This window comes from Falco rusticolus, chromosome 8 (genome assembly GCF_015220075.1).
Source record: "Falco rusticolus isolate bFalRus1 chromosome 8, bFalRus1.pri, whole genome shotgun sequence".
Taxonomy (NCBI): Eukaryota; Metazoa; Chordata; class Aves; order Falconiformes; family Falconidae; genus Falco; species Falco rusticolus.
The window spans coordinates 48,317,764-48,337,540 of record NC_051194.1 but is presented as its reverse complement, the minus strand read 5'-3'; the positions used below and the strand labels follow the sequence as shown (position 1 = coordinate 48,337,540).

Here is a 19,777-nt window from a genome sequence, read left to right as displayed (position 1 = left end):
TGTGTATTTGCTTCTGCATCTTGAATTGAAAATTATTTCTGTTATTTCCTATAAGCAGGAAAAGAAAGAGGAGTTTCTTGCAGCCTTGGGGAAATCTATTTTGGAGTAGGCCTGTTAAAAGGTTTTCAGCAGCAAGTCTTGCTAGAGCCTGCAGCGGCGATAGCCATGGGTCATGTCACAGCTGCTTGAGCTACCAAACATCCCACCTGCCACCCCGAAAAGAAGGGCTAAATTGTCTGCTCTTCAAAGGGGAAGAAAACAGTTTTGAGATTATGGTACGAACTTGGCTAATACCTCCTTATCTACTAACAGATAGCTAATTGATTGATTCGGAAATAAAGGTAGGAGGGCGGCAGCGTTTTGGAGCAGCGTGCCTGCGGGATGGCAAGGCTTCCACGAGATGGTGCTCCAGCCCGGGCGATTGAGCAAACAAGCCGCGACTATGGGATTTGTTGGCTAGTTCTGCATCTTATTTCCTAAAGCCTTTTTTATTAAGCAAGGTATCTGTAGGGATAACAGCGAGTTGTTTATCAACATATGCTCTGGCCAGTTTTGTGGATGACTTTGTTATATTTCTCCCACTTATCCTTTGGAGATGCTCCACCGATTGTCATTACTTGTTCCCTGGGGTGCTATCTTGCGGTGAATCTCCTGATTCTCTCATTTGCCCCCATGCTAACATGGGAATGGTTGGTGTAGTTTTAAGAGTGAGTGTACTAGAAATACCTATCGAAGTCCAGATTTTACAGATCCTTGGAAACAGGTAGGGCAGTTTCATTTTTGTTACAGGCCAAATTCTAGAAGTGGGTGAAGCAGAACCACTTTTTCCTGAGTCCTAGGCTGTTTTAAAGAAAAGATGTGCTTTAGGGTCTGGATGACACTCATTAATACCCATTTGAAGATTTGTCTGTAGGTTTGGCTGGAAATGAGATTGGGTATCGGTCCTTTGGCAGTGTATTCTGGTAGCAGCTCTGCCTTTTTACTTTTGAAATATCTGACCTTGCAGGACAGTTTTGGAAGTGCTGTGGGGTCCCGTGCTGTGGGGACCCTTTGTAGGGAGCAGTGCTACAAGTTAATGTGTTCCCTTGCACTACTGAGGAAATAATGGCAGGGTGATTTTCTGAGAGATTGTCAACACAAAGTCGTGTGATCTGGCTCACAGCAATGACAGCCAGGGATTAAGCTAGCAAAATAGATACATACATGACTAGACTTCTGTTGTGTTCATGACGTAAATCAGGTCAAAAAAAGGGCCTGGTACTGCTAGTGCAAGGGAGAAGGTAAAACGGCAAACTTGGACATGGGAGGACAGCAAGGGAGTATGGAGAGACAGTTTTTTTTCACTTTTGGCAATAGGGATTAGAACAGCTTTGCTTCCTTGTGTGATGCTGTATTAAGCTGGATGTCTAGCATCCTTTCCACTTAATGGCGGCAGGGAGACTTACAATTAAAGTGCTCAGAATTATCCTTCAAAGGATCTATGGCCTATATAGCTAACTTGCATATTTGTTTTCCAGATTAAATGTCTAGATTAGGAAGGGTGAATAGTGTCTTCAGCCATATAAAATGAAAAGGACCTTCTAAAAAATCTAATTTAAATTTATAACTCATTTTCTAAGCATTTGACTTTTTTTTTTTCTCTCAAAAGGTAAAATGGACTATTGGTAGACATTGAGAAATTATGCGGAAAATATTCCATATAGCCTTAATTCCGCATGCCCACCTTTGGTCTGGTACATACGAGGAGGACACTTTTTTTTTTTTTTTTAATGAGACTGTAAAGCAATTACCTTGCCAGGTGACTAGGTCAATGCAGGACTAAACAATGGTTGGTTACAACAGAATGGAACTGCAGTGCATGACTCTGATTTCAGTGGAGTTTTTCCTTCATTTTGAATTGTCAAAAGAATCTGATTCTGAATGAAGGTCTTTGTATGTAGGTTTGTATCCTTAGCTGGGCCAAGACTAGCTTGCTGATGGGTAGCTTAGTTGCCATCTAAGACTGCTTTGGCAACTTAATAGAGAAGGGAATTTTTGATTACTTGAAGCCTTTTAATTTAGGTCCTCAAATTCCTTATCAATGTTTATCTTTTCATTTTTCTAAAAAAAAAAGAACAGGGATAATCTGATTTTTATTACAGAAGATCTTTATGAATTAATCTACCAAATGCTCAGAGGAATGCTAAGGAGCAACCAAAAAGTATCTTGTAAGAGTTTGTGAGCTGAATTCTACTAAACTCTTGCATGTATAGCTATGGAACCGGTGTGTAAGAGAAGAGGAGGACGGTAGAAAGCACTGTGAACTTACGCTTCCTTGTGTTATGCCAAAATCTTTTTTAGACCTGTAGAAGGTCAATGCTTGTTTTGCCTTCCACATCTGCTGCCTACAGCTCAACCTGTTGGAAAGCAGTCTGAAGAAAGCTGCTGCTGTGGGGGCACAAACTGGAGTGATGCCTCGGGACTTCCTCTCTCTGCCCCCATGTGAAAGGGAAGTTGCTCCCTGCTTTGCTATCCTACTCTGCGTAAAGTCTGTTTATCTGTTTGGAAAAGATTAGATTCTTCTACTAAAAAGCAAAACTATTACATTTCACCAATACAATAATAATAATAATTTAAAAAAGTTATGTTCCTGTAATGCAACTTAGGTTAGTGAGCTGTTGAGAAACTGCTAGTATTTCACTTATCTCGGTACAGGGTTGTTTGAGTTCTTGTTCAGTGGTCTTTTGAACAAGATTCGTTTGATTAGATGGTTCCATGTTCTTTGCATCATTTGAGTATCTCCACAACTTTCTTAAGAAACATTTAATATTACATAAGTTAACATTTTCTTACAGTATGAAATGTATTCATGATAGGTGATTGCTATTTTTCATTCACAGCAGTCATGATTAGTTGCTCTGACATTAAGGGGATTTATTATATTGTTTTTGTAGACTTGATGCTGCTCACAAAATGTTAATGATGACTTAATATCAAGGGACAGAGCAGACATGGTTTCGTGTTTGCTAATAACTACAAATGGTATCCATAATACTTTGTCTTCTATTTGAGTAGCTGCACTGTGAAAGTACTGGTAAGATTCATAAATATAGTAAATAGATGATATGTGCACTCACAGGTAGTCATCAAGAAAAAAAAAGTGGAAATTGTTGTTTCATTGAGATTGGTTGTTTTTAAGTAATTGGTAAGTTGCATTAGTGCAAAGAATTGAACAGTTCCCTAATGGCAAAAAGAAAACACAACCTTTTTTGAAGTTGGTAAAGGTTATCAGACCAGTTATTCATCTGTAGTTTCCACTTCATCCTCTTGGAGGTGGGGAGCACATGAACGACATTTGTTAGGAAACAGAGTATGTGACTAATAAGGAAAAATGTGGTTTATGTGGGGTGGTGCTTTGGGTGGAGTGGAGGAGGGTTTCAAAGGAAAACAGGCTACCACAGCTGGCACTCTTTGCCACTAGTTTGCATATTCCCATATCAAAATGCTCTACAAAATTCTTTCCTGCAGAGTTTAACCTCTCTTCAGGGGCAGTTATGCTGTGGTAAAGAACCAGCATGTAAGACATAAGATAATTAGGTGTTCTAGGGTCTAGGACTAAAAATACAGCTGCTCACCAGCCATGATTTCAAGCTGAGAGAGAATGGCTGCAGGAGTGGTGATGACACAGTGTCTGCTCAGGCTGGGGGGGGTGGGGGTGGGTGGGTGTCTCTCTTGTCGTTTAAACAGCCCAGGCAACAGCATAGAGAGCTACTGAAATCGGTGAGTTCATGTTGCTGCAAGGATTTCTTCACCATCTCTTTGAAGGATGTAATCCACAGTTTACAGGTATAGGCAGCTGAGATGAAAAGTTATCTATACATGCAGATTCATCATTTTTATCCAGTGTACATTTCCAACAGTGATTTCTGTATTAAAATGACTGAAAAAATAAAACAGTAAAGTCAGATATGTTTGTTATTTTTGTCTTGTAAATCAGGTACTCTTTCTGTATGGTAAGTATCCTCATCTGGGATCAGATCCTAAATGTCTTTCATAGTTGACCCCTGACACAGTAGTATATTTGGATAACTATACAGGTATTAAAATAAAAACTCCTGTGTCTTTCTAGTTCATTGCCAACTTAACTAGCCATGATTACATCTGATTCTTACTATACTGTGTATCTCTGTGGGTGTGAGTATGCAGAGCAACACATGTCCTCTTATCTTTTTTGGGAAAGAAAATGTATGAACTACCTGAAAAGACAAAAAGATTTACATAGTAGGAAGTCTGTGTGGGAGTAGGAAGAGCATGAATTTAATAAGCCATGGAGATTTTTCCTAGTAAGTAATTAAAAAATATTCTTGTTTTTGAAAGAAAAGGCATAGGTCATGTAATGTCATGCTTTTATTTGGGGTGTGTGTGTGTTGTACAAATACTTAATCTGCTGGACGGCACAAGTCTTTGCTGGGTCAGTATTCTAAAATTTTTCATCCAAATATGTATGCTTCTCTTTAATAAATACCCTATTTGTTTATAACAGACCTTGTAATGTGGTTAAAAAGTACTTATTTGTTCATTTGCATAATTGTAAATTAATCTTTTAGAAAAGCTGTAAGGAATCATTAATTTTTATTGCTGGATTTTTTCCCCAATAATGAAGCTTACCACAATACAGGCTACTGATTCTCCTCTGTTTCATGTTCATTGTAGAAAAGACAGAGCTATTTTTAACATTTACACAGTCTAAATAGATGATTCTTCATTCTGTGTGGTTTGGGGCTGAATCTGTAGAGCCTTTCATAATCATACCCTTTTTTCTTTTTTTTTTAATGGTTTGTTTGAATTTGATCACTGTAGCTGATTCCATGCATTGATAATGAAGGCTTGGGTTGCCTGTTTCTCAGCATAAATTCACCTCAGACTTCTACTTTGACAGTGCTCTGTTTCGGTACGCATGAAGATACAGAACTGAAATTGCTTTGCTTTCTTTACAAATGACTCAGAGTGTGCTTGTCCTTCCCTAAAATGTTGCCAGCGTGTGAAGGATTTTCAATGAGCAATGCAATAAGCCGGCATCTGGGAAGGTTTGAGACAGCACTGGTATAACAGCGTACTGTCACACAGATGATCAGGGCTGAAGCCAAGTCTCTGTAGCACCGTAGATCATATTGGTCACATACTGGAAGTTTTGTTTATGTAACTTGGTTGCTGTTTAAGCTGCTTCAGTAGTGTTGCCATAATGTGGAGTGGGCTTCCCAGTAGAGGTGAGCATGATTTTTTTTTTTTTTATTATTAAACTTCACTGAATTGCTTTGTGATATGATATTAAGAGTGGATGCTTATATTTTTGGCATTATTTCTGTGTGCATGTCAGTTGTGTTTTAGTTACTCAGTGGAAAGGGTAAGAAAAATGGCAAGGCATACAATGCATATATTTCTTCTCTTATTTCAGTATTAAAAGTAACTCTAAATATGTGGCAAGCTCCTTTTCCTTGCTTGCTGTTTGCAGAGGGCATCTTTCCAGTAGGTGACTTCCTATGCATTTTAAATGTTTTTGGAACATGTCAGTGATGCTGTATTACTGTTACAGAAAGAAGCTAATTAGCAGTGTGACTAAATACCTCTTACCAGAGCTTGCTTTCTGGCTTGTTAAATCTCAAATTATAGTTATAATGATATGTAAACACAAAAGCTGTCGAATTCTCCAGATAAACTAAGAAAGTAAAGAATGAAATAAATTGTATACTGGATTTAACAACTTGCGTATGTCTGTCATTGTTAATATTAAAAGTTATGATCTGTCATGCCCAGGGTAGCTTCCAGTAATTCATTTGCACTGACAACTTGCTTTGAGATGGGTATAAAATTACTGGCGCTTCTCCCTAACCAGTTAAATTTGAGATTCAGTGCAGTAAGTTTTATTTAAGGGAACAGATAGTGTGCTAAAGGTAGCCTGTGAAGTTCTAGTAGTAAATCTTTAAGCTTGAAAGAAGGATTATCGTAAACTAAACAGACTTTGTACCAATGTGTTAAAAAAAGAGAGTTTTTTACTGAGAATTTCACCTATAGCAGAATACAAAAAATTAGTTTAACTGAGTTACTTATTAAGTATTGCTGTTCTGCTAATACGTTTAACTTGTGGTAAGACCTGCTATGATTTTTTGCTGATAGCAATTTTCTCAATAAAAAAAGGAAAAATGCTGAAAAACATTTATTAAAATGGATTTCTTGCTTGCTATAGAAATGTCTATGCTTACTATGTAAAGCCTGATGTGGTGTGGGTTTTTTTTTTTTCCTTACGAGGAACTAGGACAGCTCATGCGTTTTCCTGCTAAATATATTTATGAGGCAGCTGTTTTATAGCTTTCAGCTCTAAAGTTATAGATAAGTGTGTATTTGTTTGACAGAAGATTCGAGAATTTCCATTTACTGCCAGTACATGTAAAGCTTGGCTAAGCAGACTGCATCAGGAGCACACACCATTTGTATTAGCCAATCTGTCTTTGCAAGTCCCAGGGCCACTATCTTGCTAGAAGCCACTGTGTGCTTTTGAAAGCATGAAATTAGTTTTATACTGAGCACATGGTTTCTCATTTAGCAGTTCTTTTTATGGTAATGGTCAATTTATGGTTCAGTGCCAGAATTTTGGTGTTCTGTCAAAGCTGATAGCTTCTGCTAAGGTGTTCTTTGGAGATAAAAACAAACAAACCCCAAAACAACACCTCTCACCCAAAAAAACCCTCAACACAAATCCATCTCATGGTGGGGATCCTAGGGAGACCCTAATGAAGGAAAAGTCTCCACAGTTAGCTAAATTACTCACAGTTCTGATAGCATTTTTGAGTTATTTTGTTGCAGTCTTTCAGATAACGTTTGTAAGCATACATTTGTAGTTCATGACATAAAATTATTAAATTGATTGTCACCTTCTTAAACTTCATACAGAGTTTTGTAATTACTTTGCAATAAGCTTTCTTTCATGACATGGAAAATTACTGTCCCTCAATACTGATTTGCTCTGTGTGCTTATTTAATGATCAAGGACAAAATACACTTGAAAAATGTGTATGAAGCACCCTAAACATTCAGGAGAGATGCTTTTTAGAAAGCAATTTTAGAACAGGTTACAAACTTTGCTCTTTCTTTGGAAATCTATAGGAGTCAAAAAATGTCGTTAGTAAATACCTTTGTAAAACCTCCTTTAATATATGTAATTCATAAATTGATGAGCCAATTTTTTACCCATCTTTCATTCTTGGAAGAGGACATTCTAACTGCCAGATTGCTAACTGTTCCCTCACTAGCAGCTGTCCTTAGTGAAAGATTACAGTGGTTAACATTGTGCATTGTTAGGCTTCGCTTGAGTTACTTTGTCCAGTTTATGGTAATTTCTCTTGTTTACTAGGTAATTTTAAATTGTATTGCTTTTAATAGAGGTCTCCATAATTCTGACTTGATCCTGCAGTAAGCATTTTTTTTGTGATACAATATTTGCTTCTTTGCTCTTGTTCTGTCTGCAAGGGGCAAAATTTGAAATTGCTTTTTGTGTGGAAGATGTGGTGGGCTTTAGAAGTGATCGTGTTTCTTCTCTCAAGTGCTGAGGAGAGATCCTGATCAGTTGCTGATAAGTCTTCCTGTGAAAGAAGCAGCTGGAGGCCATAGCTTCCAAAGGCTTACTTAAGAAATAAACTTAAGATGGTGTACTGATTTTTTTATTATTTCATCATCATGGAGGTGGAAGAGAAGTAGAAGCTATGGAGAATACTGCCCTATGTCAAAGATACTTGGAAGGCACAGCATCACTTCAATAAAGGTCCTTTCTCAAAGCCGTGTTGGTTGGATCATCCTGTAGTCAAGAAATACATACAGACTGACAGCTTGGGTTTTTTTACAGCTTTAAAAAAAAATTGCTGTCTTTTTAGGATTTTTGAATAAACTTAATTGCTATTCTTCAGCATGTGTTTAAAGGCTACCAGGCAGAAGATAGTCGTGAACATTCTGAAAACAATGTGTGACATGTCACTACTATGACATAAAACTTGTTTTATTTCTTTAAGTGCTTGAGCTAGAATGCCTTTCCTTGTCCTTTTATTCTTTTTGGGATTCTTTTATCTGTGCTTTTTTATCACTATGAATACAAGCTTGTCACATTTCAAGCTGGCTAGTTCTTTGTTCCAACACATTGTTGTTTGTAAGGTGCTTTCAGCTTCAAAAATCTTGCATCCTCTTCCAAGTGTCTTTATTGCTGCATATTTCCCCTACTGCCATTTCACACTGGTAGGTAAAGTGAGAAGGAAGAGCTGGTGTGCTCGTTACACTGGACAAAACTACTTGGCTTCCTAGTAGGAAGCTTTACTGTTTCAAGAGCCATTACTATATCAGATTGCCAGTTATCACATGGCACCATAATTTTAATTTCTTCTCCTTTAGAAGACATCAGTGTTAACGTATGGTGATCTTTTGCAGCTTGAGAATGTTGAGGGGATAGCGGTTTCACCACTGCAAGGTTACTTACAAGGAGATTCTGGAGGAGAAGAGGATACTGTAAGGTAAAGGGAATAAAGACTGAGGAAGTGGTATGGGACTGTAAGCAATTCCATGTTGATCACTTGACTTTGGGACTCAAGTCTAGCCAAGCTCTTCATGGAAATCTTGAATTTGCCTTTTTCAGGGAAGGTCACTGGATTCCTGCCAGAAGAGCAGAGTAAACTCAGAACTGTAGATCACTGTGGCAAGCCCTGTTGAAGACCTGCTGCTGAAGCTGGAATTTATATATGTTTTTCCCTGTCTATAGGCTAAAAAGCCAGAGATGTTCTTGAGTTCTCACCCAGAACGTTCAGCCAAGAAACTGTGTCTTTTTTCATATGGTTTCTGTTCTGTTGGATTCTGAGCAGTGCTCATAACATCTCTTTGAAGGGAAAATGAACTGAGTAACTTCCCTCTTTCACAGATGTGTTTTGTTCCTGTAAGAATATTTTAATTTTTTTTTTAAGTGAGGAAAGCAGGGTACTTTTTGATCTGTACAGGTGTAAGGATGGTGCTTTTGTATTGACACCAGCAGCTAGGGCAGATAAGGCTAAATTCCTTAGCCTTTGGTAGGTCCAAGACCTACCCTGAAAAAGTTTTTTTTGTCTGTGGCTGAGCAGTGCAGATCTCTGGAGAAGATGAGTAAGTATTGTATTTCTCTCGCTGTAGTACTTCTCAGAATATTACAGCTTCTTTAAGGACTGAGATTTTCAAATTCATGTAGTGTGTTATAAGAGCTACCTGAGGGAAGGGATATGACTGTGAAAGCTCAGTGGGCAAAACTTTTCCTGGTAGGCAACTTGTGAAAGTGTCAGATTTTTGACTGGGCAAGAATTTGTGGTACGATTCATTTGGTGATACCACTTGTTGGTATATGCATATATGCGTTTGCTCTGGATGGTGTTTGAGATCTGTCCTTAGATTACTTGTGTTCAGGTGATTAAAGGATGTTTCCAGGTCTAGGGACTGCTGAGGTTATTGTGGTGTGTTCTTTTCTGGATTTGTTGTCTTTTTTTTTTTTTTTTTTGTTAACTGCTCACTTGAGTGATGTTTATTCTTATACTGAGCTAGAAGAAGAGACAGAGAGAGCAGGTCTCTAGTGTGCTTGTTTCCCTTTTGCTCTCTTCAAATGTTCTGTAATGACATAATTAGAAGTCAGAACATACTGCCTGGAAGTTTGTGGCTTCCATCCAGGGGTCTCCATTTTCTTTATTTAGGATACTTTATAGTAGGTGGAACAGAGAGAGGAAGAGGTGGGAAGAAGTCTATGAAAGACGTTCTTAAAATTGTGTGTCTTTCTGCTCAAACTGGATTCAAAATTTACACATGCTATCTCTTCTCTCTCAGCCTAGGGTGTTCGCAATGATGACATCCTGAAATGTTTTGTTTCATAATAGGTAGAATGGAATAATAGTTCTGGGACTGAGCATTTAAATGTGGACAGAAAAGGAGGCTTTTTTTTTTTTTAATCAGCAGAATGCACTTAAATGAAGCATGGAGGAAATAAAGAGGTGTGGAAGATTTCTAGGCTTTGGAGTGGCACATCTGGATAAAGAGTCACAGAAATCACTTCATCAAGAAAAAGCAGACTAGTTGGCAACAACTGGAGATTATTGTTAGGAATTGAAATCAGTGTATTGTGGCCAGCTTTGTTAGTGGTACCATTGAAGCCTGATATGTATCTAGTAAGGTTTTGGATAGTAAAAATCCATCCTCTATTAAATAATCATTGTAGCAACCTTTTAAGGAAACATAAATAGCACTTGGTAACTGTGTACCCAGGTTACTTCTGAAAACAAGATTCAAACTTTTCAGTTGCTTTGGCTGGTGAGCAGGGCACAGACTTTCAGAAAAGCCAAAGCTGGAACACCAGGAGCTTATTTTCTGGGGATTAAATAATCATGAAAATATCCTTAGTTGTTTTTGTAGACATGATTATAAAGAATGCTTATATGGAAGCGGTGTTATACCAGATTTTTTTAAAATAAATCTTGACAGAGACAAGGAAGAATCTGGCAGAGAAAAATAAAAATGTTGTTGTTCCTTCATTTTGTTTGTTATTTGCAAACACTTGTTCATTTCAATAATTTATCCTCTCTAACAAGTATTTCTCCTTAGGGGGAAAAATATTTTTTTTTCTTTTTTGTCTGTCCTCAAAACTAACAAGTCGGATGACTTTGTTTTAGAGATTACTTCAGATTACCTTTGCTGGAAAAAAAAAAAATATTTGAGTTGACATTGTTACCTTAACTGTATACTAGACTTCTACTCTGGGACTTGTGGTTACTGCATGGTAGCTATGCTGCTGGAATCTTTCTGTAGATAATATTTCTCAACTGGACAATCAATTAAGCTTAAAATCCAAATCAATAAAGTAATAATTTACCTGCAGCTAATGAATGAAGTCTGTAATCTGCTTATGCTTTGTAAGAAAATATCCATGAAAATCTGGGTGACAAAGGTATTTACTTAAATACTTTATACATTCCCAAAGTTCGGAAGATTTTTGTCGTATATAGTGTTTGGTACTTAAAATGTCTTGTATTGTTACCAACAATTATTCAGTTGAGGCAGAAACAGCCTGGTTTTGATAAGTGTGTCAGGATACCCACTAGCAAAGAAGTCTTAAAAATGAGAAAAATATACCTTATGGAAAGATTACTTTGAAATATGTATCCAAACTATTAATTACAAAAAAACCCCTTTCAGCTGACATAATTTCATATGTGATCTACAATGTACAGCTACATCATTGTAATTTTATATTTATAAACAGATTTGTAAACATTTGTCAGATAGTTGGAAAAGCTGTTAGCTAAAACTATCATGTTGTTCACAACATTAATTCATTGATCCAGCCCAAGTTTACTGGAATCTTCTGAGAGATGTGATACAACAGAATGAGCTGTTGCAGGAATGGATAAAAACTGCTGGGGATTTCCATGGTCTGAAGGTGCTTTGCAACCTAAATACATAGCTACTTCTGCTGTCAGTCATACACATGCTCACTTGTTGGAAAGATGTTAATAGGATTGGTGGTGAAGAGGGAGAGATTTGGGTTAGAGCTTAAGTATGATGTACTGATCAACTCCAGAAGTAAATCAAAATAAGAAGGAAGGAATTTGTGAGAGCAGGAGGTGTTGCTGCATCCTGATGTTTGAAATGAAGCAGCAATGTGGCTGGAGTCAGGGTGTCCCAGAATTTTGAAGGGTCAGCTACCCTCACGAGTGCTATATCTGAGACTTCGGTGATGAGTAATCATGCACCTATGCTTAAATATTTGTGTGAGTGTTCACAGGTTGAGGGTATGGTTTATGAATAGGAGTTTGAATTGCAGCAGAGTTGCAGCTTCTGGCAGTTGAAAATTCAGTCTTAGAAAAGGTTACATTAAACCAGGATGAAAAGTAATACATGATATTTTGGGGGATAGGCCTAAAGAAATACTACTTGAGGAGATGCACGCTGGATATTGAGTATTTGTTGTTGTTCTGTTTTTCACTTTCTGGCTGCTAGTCTGATGAGTTCCCTTATTTTCCTCCTGCAGAAAGTGAAGCTAATGCTAGGTGTGCAGTGGTGCAGTACTCTGCCCTAGAAGGTGGGGGGTGATGAAGCATTCCAGGTTTTGCACCCATGAGTTCTGCTTGTGAACTGGAAGTGAAGTTGATCACAGCTGAAGAGGCAAAGGTCTAGTCAGTGTGAATCCTGTGGTGTATTTTGGGGCTTTGCTTTGGTTTTTAATTACAAATATTTTTTAAAATCCAGGAAGCCTTCTGGTGGAGTAAATTTGTTTTGAGGAAGTGCACACTTCTTCAGAAGAATAATTCCGAAGAAATACAGAAACATTATAATTTTTTAAAGGATTTTGTATTGCTTAGTATTTTTAGAGCAAGAGTCTAGTATATGAATAAATAGTGTACTTCACCTTTTTAGAAACACAATTAAATATACCAGTGTTTTGTATCACCAGAAGTCAATTTTATGCATAATAGGCATGATATTAAATAAAACAAAATTCAAAAGGTTAAAAATAGCTTTAGAAATAATACTTACATGAGATGATTTAATTTTCATCAGTGTTTCCAGTAAACTTCCAGCCACTTTTACTGAAGCCTTTTTTGAAGAGAAGCTTTGTTGAGTTCTTTCATTGTTGACGTAGGTCTCTGTGAGTGGTGGTCTTGTATATGAAATAAGTATATTTGAAGGGCTGTTAATTTACTGAATACCAAGCATCGCTGAAATCTAAATATCTTTTTGAAGTTAAAGATTTCAGTTGCATTTCATGTCAAGACTCCAATGGCAAAAGGAATCAGCAGGTTTTAGTGGATAATGATCCTGTCAATTACACATTACTGCATCGGATATCTACCCTGGCAAAGACAGGCCAAGTTTGCAATCATAATGTGCTTATTTTTTATTGAAATTCTTGGGAGGTGATGGAATGACAGACACATACTTTCTGTCTTCAACTATATGCAGTTATTTTTCCATCTTTTTATAGTTCTGCTTCAGAAATATGTTATGATTATCCAGACGTGAAGTCAACGGATGAATTGGGCAAATAAAGCTATCTATACTTTTAAAGTATTTCTACTTTTTTTCCTCATTTGAGAACCTGGGATTGCTCTGATAGATAGTGAGCACACCTTGGCTGCTTCAAGTCTCCCCTTTGCAAGGTTGATGCGATGCATCAAAGTTACTTTAACTGCTTTAAATAGCTAAGATAAGAATCCTAATCACAGAAATTGTCATGCATTAATTGAATAACTGTGGAGTGGGGAGCAGGAATGTGTTCTTTCTGCTGGCTGCCGATTAGCAGGCTGTTAGACTGCTTGGAGTCCCATCCATCCTGTACAAGGGGTTATCATTCTCTGAACTGACAGCTGTGCACTACGCAGAAGGGAGCTGATCCAGCCCCTCTGAAAGAGGATGTGCCTCATTTGTTCCAACAGTGATCCCTCTGTAGCAAAAGCACACTGCTGGAAAAATATTAGGTGTTTAGAAAGACTGGATGAGGTTCCCATGTACAAGATAGGGAGCATGCATGGAGTCTGGCTGACTTTTATTCTGCCTTGAGTGGTCAAAAACATGTAGCTAGAAATTATATATCCTAAAATGAGTCAAACCAGCAGCTTTTAGTAGGTAGTTGAGTGGTGATAATCTGTAAGAAACTGATTTGCTACTGTAAATATGCTACCTATTCTGAAATTGAAATAATTGAAATCCTTTTGCTAACTGTATTATTTTCTAGGGCATCTATTGCATGAACGTGGTGTTTATTGCCTACCTTTAATAGAGTTCTGGGGTCAGTAAAAACTGTTCTGCAAACTCCAGGTTTCAGGTGGTAATGTAGTTGTTAGAGCAGCAACCAGTACAGTGCAGACATGCAGCAGAGGACACTTTGAGGTACCACAATCTAGTAGAAACAGTTTTGGTTTTGTTTTCCTCCTTTGATCTTGTTGCTGAATATTAGTGGAACATGACTATATTGTTGTGGTGTGGAGCATTTGGCTGCCAGAGTGAAGTGAAGTCTGAAGGGACATCTATCAATTAACTGAAAATAATGAGAAAATTCTTCTTGGTACAGTATCAAAGCTAACTTGTTACCAAGAAATTTGGAAGTCAACACATTTGTAAGCCATGTATGGTCTAGTCTGACTCTTCTGGTATAAACAAAATCAGATTCATTGCATCCACTGGGGCTCACAGACTCTGAGGACCAAACGAATCACCAAGCCTGATCTCCTGTACAATACCAGACAAAAGAATCGCAAGCATTAATTCCTTCAGTAGAAGAAATTGCTTTCACTAACATGCCAGTGCTTGCTGTTAAGTCCAATAAATCTGCAATTGAACTAGAACACATTATTTAGAGTCACATCCAAGTTCAATTGAAGGACTTCAGGATGTGATGAATTTACTTGTTACACCGTTCAATTGTTTAAATAACCCTTTAACTTTGCAGTTAAGAACTGCATCTTACTATCAATGTGGATTTTCTAATTGTGAGCCAGGAGGTGCCTTTTCTTCCCCACTATTAAAGAACCCCTGTTATTACGTAACATTCTCCTTTTAAAATGGCATGGAGGCTTGATTTAAAGTCCAGCACTGTTTGTACTGAGTGTGCAATTACAAACACAGCTCGTGTAACATCTGAAAGGAGTATGTATTACTTTTTTTCTTTTAATAACATGGTTCACATCAGTGGTCTCAGTGACTCTCCAATGAATCATAACGACAACTTTGCCTCCACAATAATGGACTGTTGGGTCCTGGTTTTTAAAGTCTGCGCAATATACTCGTAACAGTAACAAATGCTCTTTCAGCCAGAATGGAGTTCATAAAGCTCTCTTTCTTAGCATCAAATTAGGAGCATGATACCAACACTTCTCAGGATTTTTCTGGACTTTTGCTGTCTTTTCCTCTCCTTCAGTTAATTTTCAGCTGGCAGGATCAAGCTTTTCTCAGTGCACACTTGTGAAAGGACAGTAGTTTTCCAGGTCAAATCCCTTGCTTATGGTATAGGCTGCTTGTTTTGCTCTTCTGTAGAGATTGGCCTCTGTATGTTCGTATGTTAAATACTGAAAGGCAGCTGTGGAGCAGCTCTATGTCCCCTTCTCGATACCATCCAGGCAGGATGTGCAGTGACCTTTGTCCCTGTCATCCAATTTTACCAATGGTTTCTCTTCTCCCCCCCCCCCCCCCTTTTTTTTTTTCCAAATATGTGAAGCTTAATATCGGGGGGTGGGGGGTGGGGTAGTGTAGTTTGAGTTCCTTTATATGACGTGTGCTTATCATTTCACCTCATTTTCTTGGTATTAATTTCAAAAACATTTATCCAAAGCATACCTTCAGTGAAGATGCAGAGAACAGGGAGTAGAGAATCTTCCTTCCTTATTTCCTAACCAGCTTGTAAAGACATTACATATACAATGTACCTGACGTGTGTTTTCCTATGGTCTTACCTGAAGTTTTGGAACTAAAAGTATCTGTAATCTAACCATGTAAATAATGTTGTTGACTGTCTTTTTTGGTACACTAGTACTAATACTAAACAGGCATGCCCATTAGCTGTTGTCTTTTTTGCCACTTCATTGGAATTGTTTAGAGACAATATTATACAGTGTTATATTCAGACTATTATCCTTGAGACGTCTTTAACTCCTTTGAACTCCTTTGGAGCATGTTCCCTGCACCCACATCCACCTATACACAAAGACTTTTCTGTAGTTTGTGGAAGCACAGTGTAAGCATACTGATTTATTTGGATGACTAATTTCTTCCTGTTTTACTTAAGGTAAAATGCTTGCAGTTTAATTGCACAAAACTATCTTGACAAGATGATGTTGTTAGCAGGCTTGCTCTTAAGCCTGTGACTGTAATACATAATACTAATCTTTCTAATACCTTGTGAGCTAGTGTTCAGGATTTCTGATTCCAAAGTGTTCTGCCAGAAGATGGCTGCTTTTTCCTGATACCAACTTTCTCCCACAGAAGTGGGAGTGAAAAAGCTTTGTGAATTTAAGTATCGCTCAGAATTTATTTCTTCAGTTTCTGTATTGCTTGCAAACTTGACCTTTACCTAAGCTTTTCTCACTTCTGCATCAGGGTGACCTCAGATTCATATGTGTACCTGTGTTCAGGATTTTGAAAGTGCTGTCTGTTAATAGATCCAAAAATATGTTACAATTTTGTATTTTAAGAACTGAAAATCACAGCATGGTTTGAATTAAAAAGGAAGTTATTTTGTAGCAATATCTAAAGTGGAAACACTAAAACAGAAGTAGAGTTCTGCTCTTGGGCACATCATTGAATGTCTGGGAAGGTTGGTCACTCCTAAATTGCCTGCTTTTTTTCCTGCTGTGTGAGCCCTCCCTCTACTTTTCCTCCTACTGAAATTAAGTACTTACCCCAGGTTGATTACTTTTTATTCCTGAAGCATCGTCCTACACTCTTGTGATCTAAATTGAAATTTTATGTAATCACATGGTAGTATTTTCTCTCCTTCTCTTAAATTTTTCTTTTAGTGTCAGAGTTTATAATTGATTTTTCTCTACAGTGAGGTAAAAATATGGTGTGCTTTCCTGTGACTTACGTTACTTTAGCTGCAGAATTAACTAAGTTCAAAAGTTGTAAAGTTCTTTGGAGTTTTTTGGGTTTTTTTAATAAATGTTCAGGCTGCCTTTTTTTTTTTATGACAATCCTAATGTTGCCTGTTCTACTTCATGTTTCAGCTCTGAGAGTATCTGGTTATTTTGAAATATAGTTTTGGAAGTTGCTAGTAACTGCTGAACAACAAGTCTTATTTTTTGGTAAATAAAACATTTATAGAATGTGAGAAGTTGGAAGGAAAATATTTGCATCTAAGGTAGTGAGCTTGGCTTAGTTCCTCTAAAATGACAACACATAGAAGTGTTTTTCCTCTTTGTCATCCATCAGCCACATGTACATATGAGGCTTCTGATCTTTGGCTTAAACTGCCGTTAAGTTTTCATTATAGATGTGCCACCTACTGAAGCAAAAGGCCCATCAGCAAATATTTATTAATGTTATCTTCTCCCAGACACATTTGCATAGTAATTTCTTGCTAGATTCCTGTGCTTCTGGTTGTCAAATCTACACTGCTTCTTGTCAGCCTCACCATAGGGTATGAAAATGGTAATAAGAATTGGAGAGGATGTGGAGCACGGAGGCTTAATAAAATGTCTTTAAAAAAAAAAAAAAAGAAAAAAAGAATTGATATAATGAATTATAATGAAAAATACCTGCCTTCCAATGAATGCCCAATAAGGAAACCTTACATACATAGGCACTCTGTGTGTGTGTGTGTGGGGGGGGGTATGTAATTGTTCAATATAGCCTTGTAGCAAAAAGAAACTTTAAACAAGATTTTTAGATTACTATGTATGTTTTTTTGTTCTTCAAATGAATCTTCAGCCTTGTCTTGGCATAGAACTGGTCATGATCATCTTTAGTAATGAGAGGCATTTTGCTCAGAGCTTGTTGTCTTTTATGTTATAGTAATTAACTGGATGTTTATTTGTATTGCAAGCATGTCTCAAGATCCACAGTTTTATTATGCTACACTTGTACAGAATTATGGGAAAGACTTATTCCCAAAATTTTAAAATCTGCTTTGAAACATAATGCATGAAGAAAATAGAGCAAATAGGAAGAAAAGAATAATTTAGAAACAGTCGTTTGGCTGAAGTCAAGTGATTTTCTTGATGTTTCTCACGAAAGTGAATGTTTGTTTTGGCAACACTTCATTATATCATAGTAGAAAAATGGGTATATGTATGAACAAGAACAAGCAAACAGCTTCCTGAAGAATAATCTGGTTTGCTGCCCATTAAATATGTGTCTTCCTGTAGAGCAGCCCTTTGGCTTGGGCAGGGTTTTTTTTTTATTTTTTTATTTTTAATGGGCTAAACACAATATAGCTGATATGTCAATGAGACATACAAGTTGCTAGTTTCTTTCCACGCCTTGCAAGTAAAATTCAGTTTTGAAAAGGAAGAATGAATCAGTGAACCACTCTTAGAAAACGAGTTCTAACAGGCAGTCAAGAATGAGATGGGAAGAGGTCAGAAACTCCCTGTCTCAGGTTGTGATGTATGTTGCACATGCCCAGGATTTCAGCAACCCGGTTCCAGGTCCTTAATGTTAAATGCAGAGTGTCCACATTTTATGCTTACTAAATCTTAAACCTCTGTTATATTTCAGTACAAATATAAATATGCAGTTGCATAAATTTGGAGTTTTTTAACATGGATTTGTAAGCTGCTCACCATAATCAGTGTCTTTGTACAGTGCCTGTTCATTCTTTTCATCTGTCAAATGCTGTTAAACTATTTTTTGATCTGGGGATGTTGGGATGGTGTTAAACATTTGGTCCATGTATCATAGATAAATAGAATGTAAGTATCTAAGAGAGACTGTGAAGGAAGTTGGAATGACCACTGATAGGGCTACACGGTACATCTGGGATGGCACAGTAATTGGAAGGATCTAGTAGCAGGATGTTTTCCTTCAAGTTTGGCACCTATTTCTCCACCCTTAAGGGGGAAGTTGAATTTCTTAGTCATAGGTATTTATTGCATTAATTCTCTTTTCAGTTGTTTATTTGATAATTGAATGGCCAATTTCATATTGCTAGGTGCAGGAAATTTAGCTTTGTTAAGGTGTTTTCTGATGTGTGCAATTGAACCATTTCCAAAACATGCATTTATTAAAATATATTTTCTTGGCTTTATGCATTTCAAATTTGTGACCACAAGCTTGCACATTAAATTTTCCAGTGCTACGTGAAGAAAAGACATGTTGAAAGGCCCAGTGAATTAATGGCATTAATTGATTTGGAGGTCCTTAAATGAAAGGTTTTACAGAAATACACTGATTCTGTTTTTTATTTTCCCATTACGGAACTAACTGTCTTTGTCTTAAGCCACTTCCTTGGAGAGACTAAGGGTTTTTTCCTTCTCATGACTCACCTGGTTTTATGTTGAGTAGTCCTGCTTATGGAAAATGTAAATGACTTGTATTCCTTTAGTAGGCAACTGAGTGCAGTCTTCTACAGTTTTGTGAAACATGCCAGGGTATATGTCTGGCTTCACTCCAGGTAGTGAGCTCTTGAAGTGAACTGCGGCAGTGCTTCAGGAAACATGCTGCTTCAGGAACAGGGCTTATGTTTCCATTGGCTGGAAAAGTAGGAACATCAGCTGGAGTCATTAATATCATTGTCTTTAGGAGTGCCTGTAGCTGATCTGCCCACTTTCCCAGAATGGAACGCTAAAGCCAGTAAATAAGGCAATAAAATATTTCACAGGTAATAAATCTCATACACCAAAAGAAAACAAGATCTAAGCAGTTCTAAGAACAACATGGTTCTTTCAAATGTTAGGAGATTGAGGTCGTATAGAAAGGGCATGGATAAAGGAAAATTCTATTTTTATAGGAGGCGGTAAAGCTTCTATCACAGGAAACTTCTGAAATGCTTTTAAACATTTCAATAATGAAGAAACCAGAAAAGGGAAGTAAGTCCTAAGCAATGGCTGAAAGTGAAAACACTTGAAAGTACGTGAATGTAACTCAAGGAAATACCTGAGTGTAAGAACATATCCCAAGGAGATATTTGAAATAAGCTGAGTACACCATTACAGAACTGAAAAATAAAAAAATCAAGTTCTACATGCAGTTTTATGGGCATGTGGAACTGATTCAAGGCCTATTTCTTCATAGCTGGACTTTCAAGGATAAAGAAATGACCTAA

The 19,777-nt window shown here is 37.3% G+C and overlaps 1 protein-coding gene across 4 annotated transcripts in view; it reads left to right on the top strand.

Moving 5' to 3' along the window:
• The window catches only part of ZNF385B (zinc finger protein 385B), a 168,765-nt gene that overhangs the window by 36,652 nt on the left and 112,336 nt on the right, over positions 1-19,777 (top strand). The window contains exons 1-2 of one of the 4 annotated variants that reach the window (XM_037397201.1): positions 4,756-5,246; positions 8,449-8,531. The exons of 1 other annotated variant lie outside the window; for it this stretch is intronic. Coding sequence is in view for 1 of the 3 variants with exons in the window: in XM_037397200.1 (XP_037253097.1) it covers positions 5,222-5,246 (25 nt within the window). In the remaining 2 variants the exon portion in view is untranslated. Of the gene's footprint in view, positions 1-4,361; positions 4,451-4,755; positions 5,247-8,448; positions 8,532-19,777 lie in introns of those variants that run through there. 2 more of the 4 variants (XM_037397205.1, XM_037397200.1) reach the window with 2 other exon arrangements.